This window comes from Podarcis vaucheri, assembly GCF_965113315.1.
Source record: "Podarcis vaucheri genome assembly, chromosome: 15".
NCBI classification, from domain to species: Eukaryota; Metazoa; Chordata; class Lepidosauria; order Squamata; family Lacertidae; genus Podarcis; species Podarcis vaucheri.
In genome coordinates, this window is record NC_138753.1 from 45,545,705 (window position 1) to 45,558,019 (window position 12,315).

A 12,315-nucleotide genomic window follows, 5' to 3' on the forward strand; every position below is an offset into this window, starting at 1 on the left:
CAGCTGCTTTTTCTAAGATCTTGCTTTTAGGCTAAAATTGCCACTTGAAATAAATAAATAAATAAATAAATAAATAAATAAATAAATCTACACAGGTTGGTTATATGTGCATGTAAGAAACACGTCTCATAGATATTTATTAAGGATTATTCTATAATTTTTTAAAAATATTTTATTTCGTTGTACAATGGATAAAAACATACAATAGAAGGATTTGTATAGGATACAATTGATAATACAAATATAAAATCTAAACAATCACTTGTATTTCACTACCACTCACTGCAACAGAATTAACATTGCATCTCTCATTTGTAATTAAAATTCCAGTTATAATTTTAAAACCGAAAGGATGCAGAAAAAATTTGGAAATTCACTGCAACAAAGCTCGACCCTGGGAAACAAATATGGTTGCAGAATCCTAAGGTATCAGGACGCCTTTCTCAACATATATCACATCCAAGCTTATGCATTACAGTGCATCTCTGACCATTAAGTTTTGCTGGCCATATGCTCTTCCTGAAAAACATGAGTACAATATACTATGTTGTCTTAATTAGCTACATAGTATAAAGCAAGCAAGACTACCTGGGGAACAATGGCATGTGGTTCTTGTACCATGGTTAATTAAAAATATATAAATTACTACAGCTTCATATTTAAAAAGGGAAACTGCAACAATTGATGCCAAGAGTTATATATGCTATTTCCCAATATTTAATATTCACTTTAGGAAAAAAGTCCTTTAACTTCCACCATTTTGGAAATCCAACAAGAGAAATGTTGAACAGGGCAGCAACAGAGTGGATATTTAAATAGAACGGTGATGATGTATTTTCAAGACTTTCAGCTAATGAAGAAATCATGTGCAACACGATTAAAGTTTATTAGAATTGTAATTGCAAGAAATGTTTTCCCCCCAACATTACTTGGCCCTTGCAATAATCATGTTAGAGAATATTTATTACATAGTGTATATGGTTCAAGGTGGGTTGCCCTTAAATTTAAAATGGGAGCATACTGAAACAGTTGAAACAGTGACAATAACCTTCTTGAAACCTGCAAAATCCATATATCTCATGGGTGGTATGCAACTTGCCTATTCCTCTTCACTTACAAGTGGCTAGTTTCAAAAGCAGTGTCCTTAAAAAGGAATGCCCTGTACATGTTGGTTCTACTTAAAGGACAAAACAAAATCAACCCATCATGATGCTCTTCCCCTTCTGCTAACATAAAGGGCTATAGCCTTTAAATAATGATTATGCTAATAGTAAATTTTCAAGAGTAACCAAACAAATCCATCTAGCTTTTCTTTGAAAACAAACTAAAACCTCAGTACAAACCAGCAGCTAAACCAAGGGTAAGACAAGAAAGAAGCTAGTAGCATTTCCAGAGAAAACACTGAAACATAAAATCACTATGCTTGTAACAGAAACAGCCAAAGTAAACGTATCAGCTCATGAAGAGGTCACTGTGTTCCCATTTATCCAACGTGTGATTGATGCTGAAAAGGGATATCAGTTAACAGCAATATTTACTGAGGGAGAGGATTTCAGGAGGGGAAGTCCAAAAGCAAACCCAATGGGGGATGTAGAGGGGCAGGTGGGTAGGAAGAAATAAAAAGGCATCAATATTAAGCCACAGAAAGTATGTATACAGTATATTTTAACTCTCTACATGGAGGAAGCCAACCTGCTCCTTTTTGATCTTCTTCTTTGGCACAACTTCAGTGGATTTCTCAGACTCTGAGCGAGTTCGTATTGATCTTCTCTGTTGCTTCTTTTCTACAGAACCTGAGGGAACAGAATGGTTTCCATTACAGGAGTCTCTCTCTCTCTCTCTCTCTGCTCTCTTTCCTCAATGAGGGATGATGTTCAATAGCAAAGTCCTGATTTCTCTACATTCTTCTTTGAGTGCATAGACTTTAATCTGCCAGCTGGCGTTCTGGCTGCAGGCAATACATCTCAGTGCTTCAGGGAGAGTCCTGAGTTCGGGAAAAGACCAGCTTTAATATGAAGATAAAGGGGAAGTCTAGAATTCAAAGTATTAAGAAGGGGTGACGTTTCATGTTCAGAACCTTTAAAATCAACCGGGAACTTGCTTAAATGTCATAAGTTACCAACCACACCAAGGACACAAATGTTCTGAATTTTATTTTCAAAGTATTTGCCTATGTAGGCAATATTTTGCATGTCTTTAAATGAACATCTTATTCCTCTCTCTGTCTGAATCTAAGAAGGGGATGGAACCCTAAAGCCTCCATATGTTGATGGACAACAACTTCCCTCTTCCCTGAATGTTGGCCATCAGAAGTGGCTGGTGAGATGCCATCAAAACATGGAACCCACAACTTCCCCAATTCCTGTCCTGCCAGGTTTAGTCGTTGTACAACATATAATATTCTAGTGCAATATTTGGGGCACTTTAGAGTTCTCCAAGCATGGGGCTGTTCATTCAAGACACGGAACCCAGGCTCAGTATCAATAAGGGCAATTAGGGGACTCAAAGCCATCAAAGAACCTGTGCTGCTCAGCAAATGAAAACCTCAATTCACTCAAAAGGGCTTAAAAATCATTGAGAAGTTACATTTAAGAATCCTGGGGAAAACTTTAACAGGCAACAACTTTTGATACCCATCAAGGGACTGAAATAGACAGACTCAAAAGAGATTTATTGTCAGTGCCCAATTTCTAGGAGGAGCTATGCTAGAAGACCAATTGCCTGAAAGTCATGGGGCCCCCAATCAATGATACACAAGAATGGCATCCTGAACCTGCTCAGATGCATCAATTACTTCACATACTCTGAGAAGATCTGTGTCTTCATGATAAGCCAGTTTGTTTTAAAACATGGGTTGGTAGTGAATATGGCTGCCATGGCCTGCCCTGCATGGCTTGCTTCTGTGGGTGCTGCAAGAAGCCAAAACAAGGCATGGCATAATGCAACTCTGATTTGTTTGTTTCAAGCATGCCATGAATGTTAAGCCAGAAACAAGTAAAAAACAAAATTTTAGCTTATTTCTGGCTTAACACTTGTGTTTCTTTTTTTAAAAAACTATGATTCAGGTTTGCAGAACACAAGAAGCCACGCTATCTGAAGGAGGCTATGCTGCAGGATTAATCCATGGTTTAAAACAAATTATGGCTTAGCATGGCATGTGAATCAGCTGTATGAATATGAGGAGACAGGCAGAGCCTCATTTCTAAGCATTTTGAAAGACACATGTGAAAACTCAGAATGTGCTTACCTGTGGGTTATCCTCCTACTTGTTCACCAGGCAGTGGTCCATGGCCATTGGGCGCAGAGGCAGCAGAAAGACTGGCTCTAGGGAGGAGCCTCTTAGTCCAAACCCCGCAGAGTCTTTCTTCTAAAAGAACCTGCCTCCTAGTGGACAGAGATCACCCCAAGGTCTGGACCACTGAATGGTGACAAATAGGGAAAATAAAGCATCTTGGAAATGAGTGATATTCAAATACTATAGAATTCTGATGGTGCTGCGACCCTCACAGAATATACCAAAGGGCTCCCCCCCCCATATACAAACACAGCTGTGTCACATAAGTAAAGAAAAAACCACTGGGAGCATCATTTGTTTGCGCAATGCAAGTAAAAATGACTAGAAGCATTGTGAGAATACAACTGCACTCCTGCACAACTCCCATTCATTTCAAAGAGGGCATTGGGTTGAGTGTACTGAAAATGATTAAGGCCTTATTCAAACACATCTAAAATACTGAAAATGATTAAGGCCTTATTCAAACTCATCTAAAATACCAGATTCAGATCTGATGTGCTTCACTGACAAATGCTTAAGACATGACATTAAACATATGATCACATTGGAGTCTGAGTAGGAGTAGGTTGGAGGTTTTTTTCCATTTGTAAAAGGTCAGCCTATGTTTGGTTTACCCATCAGTCCATCTGTTTATGTGGTACACGGCTATTTCCTCCTCTGGCTGGATATGCAGAGGCATTGAGAAACATTTCTTCCCACATAAAGGAACACATACCAGTAGCAGCAAACAAAATGTTTCACATGCATGAGGCCTAAAGTTCAATCACCAATACTTCCAGTTAAAGGTTTTGGCCAGGAGTGTGCACAGGATAAGAACTCTGACCTAGTCAGGGTTGGACTTTACAGAGATAACCAGGTCACTGGTCTGCCTCTGTATTAGGCAATTCCTTGTAACTGCTCCCAGAGCCTTCCAAGTAGTATTAGCCTATATCAAACTCTGAGATGTGTTTTGATAATGCAAGATATTGGCTAAAATTCCTTTCCTGTGTTAGGATAATAATGGGAACATTAAACCAAAATCCGTAAACCCCTATAACTGTATGACTCTAGCCTTTTAAAGATAATTCACAACTACTACTTAAAATTCAAGACCAAATTAAACACAGTAGATTTTCTATTGTACTAACCTAGACAGAATTAATGGCTAAGAGGGATTTATATATGAATCTGCATCTGCTCCTACAAATAATGTACTAAATAAAAAATGAGATTTTAAAGCACAACTGCCGTCCTGTGAAACAGTTTTAGGTTCCAGAATATGCTATGACATCTAGGAAGTTTGGGGTGGGGAATTCATGGTACCAACCAGTACCAGAGTGCAAGATGAGCCTAAAAGGAGAAGCACTGGTGTAGCTGACTTGGTGTCTCCACATCTTGTTGCACTACAACTCTCATCATACCTGGCCATGCTGTCTGGGGTTGATGGGAGTTGTAGTCCAACAATGTCTGAAGAGCATCACCTTAGCTACCCCTAGAATGGTGGATAGTGTGTTAGATTTGGACTTGGGAGGCCAAAGTTCAAATCCCCATAAAGTCAAAGTGTGAGCTCAAAGTGTGCCTTGGGTCACTGAGCATCTTTTAACTTAACGAACCTCACAGGGAAAGCAAACAGTTTTGCAGCATTGTTTAAAAGACTAACAGATTTATGTCATAAGTGTTTGTGGACTGTGGACTGGAGTACAGTGGTACCTTGGGTTACTAATGCGGCAAACACTGAAGTGTATATTTCCAGGTTTCGCCGCGTACACATGTACAGAAATGCTCTGTGTGCTTCACGCATGCGCAGAAATGCTCTATCGCACCGTGTGCAAAAGCGCTGTATCGTGCCGTGCGCATGCACAGAAGCGGCGCCTCTTGTTGTGGACTTTTCGGGTTGTGCACGGACTCCTGGAACGAATTAAGTTCGTATCCAGAGGGTCCACAGTACCCAGAAATCAGTTTGTATTTAAGATGCTGCAAGACACATTGCTGTCGTAACAACAACAAAAACTTATTTATAACCTGCCCATCTGGTTGGGTTTCCCCAGCCACTCTGGACGGCTCCCAACAGAATTAAAAGCACAATAAAACATCAAAACAACTACAACATAATACTATGGCTCCCCCCTCTGAATTCCCCTGCTACCTCACGGGGAAGTTGTGTATGTAAAAATGGGGAAGTCTTGAGTAAGATTATCAGTCTCTAAGAGACAAACAGGTAACAAAATATTTCTGTCAGTTTTCTGTGTTCTGTAAGTTTAAGAGTTTATGACTAAAATGAGAATTCCTGCATTGCTTAAACTGCTGCAGCATAACGACCTCACAGCCCACCACCCCAAAATAATTTTTCAATGAAGCTTTGCATAATGCATTAGCCAGTTTTACATAGTAAAGTGATACTTCTGACTGCAGCATTCTGAAGACTACCCCAATGGAGGAGGTTTGATTTACTGGATATAACCCAGGAGTTGCAAACTTTACCTACTTGCCAACCCAGAAGATGTTTCGGGAGAGGGGGCACTTTGTGAGGAGGCTCTTTCATTTCGCTGGTTTGAGACAGAAGTGAGTTTGTCTTGCCCCTTGATGATTATTTCAGGTTTGTTTCCTATACCCTGTTATGAATAGAAAAGATCGAGTTAGTAACTATTGAATTAGTCCTTTTGGTTAACTGCTGCATCTATGAAATAAACACTTTCAACTGCTCAGTTATAAACTTTGTATTTAAACTGAATGCCTCCAAAGTGGGAGAATAATCCTATATGCCGCAGAACTGTGCTAAGGGTAGAGAATGTCAAGGCTTTTCCAAAAAATAGTGAGGGAAGTGGGATGTCCAGCAACTCTGCTTTCTCAAATAGCCAACAGCTAGCCAGTTTGTGCAAGATTCTAATCCTCAGAATAGTTTCAGTCCCAGAAGCTGGCACTGCACACAAACTAAGTGGGGGGGGGGGTATGCATGCTACTGGTGCTGCCAAGCGTCTTACAGACTTCACAGTTTTCCTGACCTGACTTTTAGCATTCATCCTAGGAGGCTAGGCTGGGAGTATGAACAGGAAACATCAGAAAGTGTGATGATGTGAAGTGAGAAGGGTTTTTTGTTTTGTTTTTTTTAAAGGAGTTTTTTTAAAGGGGGGGCAGAGTACCCCCACAAGTTTACTTTCTCATCTGCTGCTTGTGAGAGCTAGGCCCATAATAACTGCCTTGCAATAAGAGACCAAATATATTATTTCCAGTATATGTTCAATGCCAATCAAATTCCTCTGGAAAACACACACACACACAGGGTTCGGTTCTTAGCACCCAATATTCAGCGGATGCCTTTGTGCAGAGGAAGTCAAAAGCCAAAAATGTTACATTTTTAAGCAATGTAGTGAACATCCACTTGCCACACAGGCCCAGTTCAGATGTCACAAACCTAGGGATCAATCATGAACTATAGCTTCACGCACTCCCCTTTCCTCTCGCATGCAAGTTCCTCCTCCACTTCCCTAACCAAAGCTGCCTGTGATGTCAAAATTGGTACATATAGTTAACACCTTGCTTCCAAACCATTGTTTAAAATTATGGTTTGAAGTTGTCAGGGGTTCAGGAGCAGAGGCGAGGGCAAGGGAGGAAACAGAGAGCGAGGGGGAGGAGGCAGAAGAAAGGATGAGTGACGACGACGACCCGAGATCTCCGAGTCTTTCCAGTGAATCAGAAGATTCACAGAAAGGAGCACCAGTGGCAAGGGCAAGGGGGGAGACTAGGGGGACACCCCAGGAAGAAAGAGCCAGAGGGGACTCAGAGGGGAGCAGTTGGAGATCGGGACCTACGTCACCGCCAGAGAGTAGGGAAGAGGAAGAGCGCCTGGGAACTAGCGCTGGCAGCTCACAACAGGAGGGAGGGCACGAGTCAGGAGTGGCCACACCTCCATCGGGGAGCGAAGTGACGGTTAGACGGAAAGTGGAAGGTTGGGCGCGCGCGCCAAGTTCAAATGCACAGGAAGGTGGCGCAGTAGGCAGCCCGGAAAGAGAGCCAGGTCCTAAAGCCCGGCGCAAGGAGACAGGGGAGTCAGGGGGGTCAGCGTCAGAAGAATCCCGGAAGGGAGAGACCCAGGGGGGCAGAGGGACCCAGAGGAGAACTGTCAGGCGGAAAAGGTGGAGCAGGGCTAGGATATTAAGTTGGTGCGCAAGGGGCGGAGACTCAGAAGGAGCTTCGCCGACCTAAGCATAAGGCGTAGGGTTGCACGCAGCAGCTCAAGAATGGAGACTGTAACTCAATAAAGACTTTTAATCAACAACCGCTGGCTAGCGTGATCCTCTGTGAGCTAGGATCTGGAAGTAACCCTGACAGAAGTGAATGTGCAAGTCATAATATGTAAAGCAATGGCCACTTCAGATGCCATGGCAAACTATGATAAAAGAAGGAAAGCAAGTGAAAGAGAAAAATACTAGCATGTTCATCAGTCTCTAAAACCATGGCTTGGCTGATTTGAATTAATGATGTCTGAAGTGGGCCATTGTTTACCAACACCTAATGACAACCTGCAGTCTCAGAATGGCAGAATCATAGAGCTGGAAGGGACCACAACGGTAATCTAGTCCAACCCCCTGCAATGCAAGAATCTTTCTGCTCAACATGGGGCTCGAACTCATGACCCTTAGACTAAGAGTCACAAGCTTTACCAATGGAGCTATCCTTCACACAAATCAAATGAAATCAAATGAAATGAAATTAAGAAAATCTATTGCTATGCCATCTCTCTCTAACTAATCATCAGGAGTCAACAAATTCACTTTATTAGCTTGACAGCAGTGAATAAACTTTCTAATCCGACAAAACAAAATTAGCACAATTTCAGGGATAAAATCCTGCTGCTTTCGAAGTTGGGAGGAGGGAAGTCAGAGAAAAGTACAATCTTTGCCTAGCTAGCAAGATCATCTATAATTTGTGAACACCTACTTGTTAGTTACAGAGCAAAGACACAAGCTAACCCAAAGCAGCCTAAACACTTCTTTGATTTAAGACTGTAATATAACAGTAAACAAGCAATTTAAATACAGTGGTGCCTCGCAAGACGAAATTAATCCGTTCTGAGAGTCTCTTCGTCTTGCGGTTTTTTCGTCTTGCGAAGCACGGCTATTAGCGGCTTAGTGGTTATTAGCGGCTTAGCGGCTTTAAGAAAAAGGAAACGAACTCGCAAGACGTTTCGTCTTGCGAAGCAAGCCCATAGGGAAATTCGTCTTGCGGAACGACTCAAAAAACGGAAAACTCTTTCGTCTTGAGCGTTTTTCGTCTTGCGAGGCATTCGTCTTGCGAGGTACCACTGTATCATTACAGAAAATTAATTTAAATTATCTTGATTTTCTGAAACTAGGAAGGATTGGGTCACAGACTTCTTGTTTTGCTGAAGACCACGAGCATATACTGCTTTGGGGTTTTTTGTTTTTGTTTTTTTGTGCTGCTGGCAGTGTTTCACAGGGACTGATAGCAGTATAATACTTCACATGTATAAGAGATGATGACAATGATGATGTTATTTTGATTAACATTTACAATTGGGTATGGAAGAAGAGCTGCTGATTTTCTGGGCATCACCTGCTAGCTCAAACTGAACAACTCTCACAAAAGGTACCTGATTTCACATTACATTTCAGTCCAGAAATCAGGCTTAGCAAGCATGGGATAATGAAACTCCCAACATTTTAAAACTAAAGAATTCACCCAAATATTTTACACAAGCTTGCAAAGACCACATTCTGAGACAAAGGTGAGCGGACAAGAATAAACCTTTTAATTCATTGCACATTTATGCCCTTTCAATAAATATTTATGTCGTTACCTTGGTAGAGTAAACAAACTGATCAATGAACTTTCCATTCCCAGCAGCATTCTGTAGAGCAAACACTTGTTCAATTTTAACAACTGGAGACATATTACATTTCTGAAGGTCCAAAGTTCCCTGGTGCATGGTGATGGATGCTGGCAAGGATTTTCTGGCTGCAGCCGTTTTCCATGCTATTTTAACAGGAGGGGGCTCTTCATCCACACTTGACTGCCTTCTCTGACTATTCCTCTGGACTTCAGTATTGGATGGAGAGGACACGGCCAACACCTCACTGGTGTGTTCTGGCTGTGCATTAGGCGATGGTTTAGACCTACGGGTTTTCTTCACCTCTGTCTTCGGCGCACCAGTCCTCTTGGCTTTTGACAAAGCCTCTTCTGGCTCTTTATCTATATAGATGAAGGTATATTGCTCCGTCCTCTCTTCTCGAGTCATTTTCAGTGCTTCCTCAGCATGAGCAATGCCAATATCCCATTGTGCACGTTCTCTCTGTGGCCTTGGTTTGCGAATCTTTAAAATAAAGGAGATAGCGTTATTGCATTTACTCATCTTCACCTACAAAGCATGCCTAATTGCTGTTGTTTTGTTTGTTACAACTGAATCCGTCAGTGCTAACAGGATAGCACGAAGTGGGAAACGTTAGAAGGAAATGTTCATAACTACAAGCATCTAAAGTATTCAGACCTCAAAATACCCATTGTGCCCCTCTCATACTAGTGGACTGACCCAAGTACCCAGAACTCACTATACTTTTGATAACATCCCTGATTGGAAACATATGTACACCAATATATTAGATAAAACTATAAGAAGAAGAAGAAGAAGAAGAAGAAGAAGAAGAGGAGGAGTTTGGATTTGATATCCCGCCTTTCACTCCCCTTCAGGAGTCTCAAAGCGGCTAACATTCTCCTTTCCCTTCCTCCCCCACAACAAACACTCTGTGAGGTGAGTGGAGCTGAGAGACTTCACAGAAGTATTACTAGCCCAAGGTCACCCAGCAGCTGCATGTGGAAGAGCGGAGACACGAACCCGGTTTCCCAGATTACGTGACTACCGCTCTTAACCACTACACCACACTGGCTCTATAAATCAGTGTTGCTGCTGAATAGGGTAGGCAGCATGACTTTTCAAAACTTAAGTTTAAGGAATAGTCTGGGAAGGCTGAATCTAGGCTGTACCTACAATGAGGTACAAAGGCTGTACCTTTAAACCACCCCCACACCATCCTCCTAAATCTCCTCCCTGACATACCCAAATCACAACTGCCTTCATTAAATTATTATGAAATTACTCCAGCCAGCAGACAGATGGAAGGTGCATCCATATGGCTTTTAATTTTTAAAAAGCTACATATGGAATGTGCACCAGTAAAATTAACTGTAAAGGAAACAGCAAATGTTGTCGATTTTTTAATGGTATTTTGTATGTAATACAATACAAATGGCAAACTATGTATGTTGAGCCACAGCTGATGTAGGCCTTGAGACCAGGTGAGCCAGGGCTGACCATCACCATCACCATATACATGTATTCCTATTTCCTTTGCCTTAAGGGCTGCAGGCACTATTCCTGGCTATTCTTCCCTGGGACAGCAAGGCCATGGAGCAATTTGCAAGCCCTGTAAAAAACTGGCTGCCAAGGCATAAACAGGAAAACAACAGCAATCTGAATCTGTCCCAACAATTATCCTCTCACCCCGCTGGTAAAATAAACTGTTGTCATTTCAGACTGTACACACCTTCTGTTTTTCAGAGTGGTTGGCTTGCTTAGCAGCCTCTGCCACCAACTGATCGTACTGTTTACGTCCTTTGTACTCTCGCACCCGCTTCTCATGCACCCATGCTCTCTCAGGCTGGTTGCTAAAGAACTGGACATGATATTCCCGTGCACCTGAAATTGAAAGAAAGCATTCTGCTGAGAAATTCCATCAACACAAATCTCCTATCACTTTCTAGAAAAATATCCCCCACACCATTTAAGCTGCACAGAAAATAATGGATAGTTCCAAGCTGGAAGTATACCCCCAGCATGACTCAAGAGCAGCCCACTCTCTCAGAGACTGCATCAGGTGAACTCCAGCAACAACCAAGGTGAGTGTGTTGCGGGGCTATGGGAGGGGCCAGGTCGAAGCCCTCAGCTCTTGCTTTCCTGGCATCCTGGCCAATGTCCAGACAGCACTTCACCAAAGAAGAGACCTTGGCTGTACATCGCTTATCAGCCTGTGGGCCAATCAGCCTGATAAGGGCCAGCTGTTTTCAGCCTTCTCCACCTCCTACTTCTCATGGGATTTGCAGAAGGTAAAACCCAGCAACAGCCAAGGAAAGCCAAGGCCGATAAGTTGCTGGGCAACAAGGGGTGGGCAGGGAGAAGCTACCAAACACCCCCATCCCCTCTTCCTCTCCTTAACTCCTGACAAAATGTCTTGACAGAATTTCTCTTGTGGGCTGAACTTGACACAACATTAATTATGTGAATGTTATCAACATGTATTTTCATTGTGTGGACAGCCAGAGAAAAATATTACGTCTTGGGACATGAGGTTGGTGGTAGGGAAGGGATGTTGAAACTGCTTTTTGACTTCAAAGGAAGATCACATCAGTGCCAAAGGGGTCTATCCTTGAAATGCAAATAGCTGCTTCAGAGAGGTTAATTTTAGAAGCTTCTTAGGCTTCCCCACGACTGTTAAGAACATGTAAGAATACCTTGCTGGATCAGGCCAATAGCCCATCTAGTCCAGCATCCTGTTCTCACAGTAGCTGAACAGTTTGCCTGTAGGAAACCAGCAAGCAGAATTAAAGCACAAGAGCCCTTTCCCCCTCCCCCCCCCCGTGGTATCCAGAAACTAGTATGATTTACATAACCAACATGTCCATTAAAAAGTGAGCCTTCAGGGAATGATCTGTGAGGTCCTTCAACTCCCCTGGATCCAAGGAAAAATGTGAGACCATCCCCCAAAACTGTTTACAAAGCTATGCAAGGAGCAAAAAGGCTCTACAGTCAGATACAATTCACTAAGGACTCTTAAGCAAACCACTTACTTTCAGCCACAGGTCTTCAGTCTACAATTTGAGAATAATAATACTGATCCAACTCTGAGTTGTGGCAAGAAAGGTAAGTATATTTGGGCTTTTAAAATGCAATAGCCAGGCCATAGAGCATGCCTAAAACTGGAATATGCTTTAAGTCAGATATCACCAAATCAATCCCCTCATAAATAGGC

The 12,315-nt window shown here is 42.2% G+C and overlaps 1 protein-coding gene across 5 annotated transcripts in view; it reads right to left on the minus strand.

Moving 5' to 3' along the window:
• NSD3 (nuclear receptor binding SET domain protein 3) overlaps window positions 1-12,315 on the minus strand; it is an 88,177-nt gene that overhangs the window by 48,148 nt on the left and 27,714 nt on the right. For all 5 annotated transcript variants that reach the window (XM_082200230.1, XM_082200229.1, XM_082200228.1 and 2 more), the window contains exons 5-8: window positions 10,834-10,985; window positions 9,093-9,605; window positions 5,760-5,886; window positions 1,693-1,793 (exon numbers count right to left, since the gene is read on the minus strand). In XM_082200230.1, the coding sequence (XP_082056356.1) occupies window positions 1,693-1,793; window positions 5,760-5,886; window positions 9,093-9,605; window positions 10,834-10,985 (893 nt within the window). The remainder of the gene's footprint in view (window positions 1-1,692; window positions 1,794-5,759; window positions 5,887-9,092; window positions 9,606-10,833; window positions 10,986-12,315) is intronic.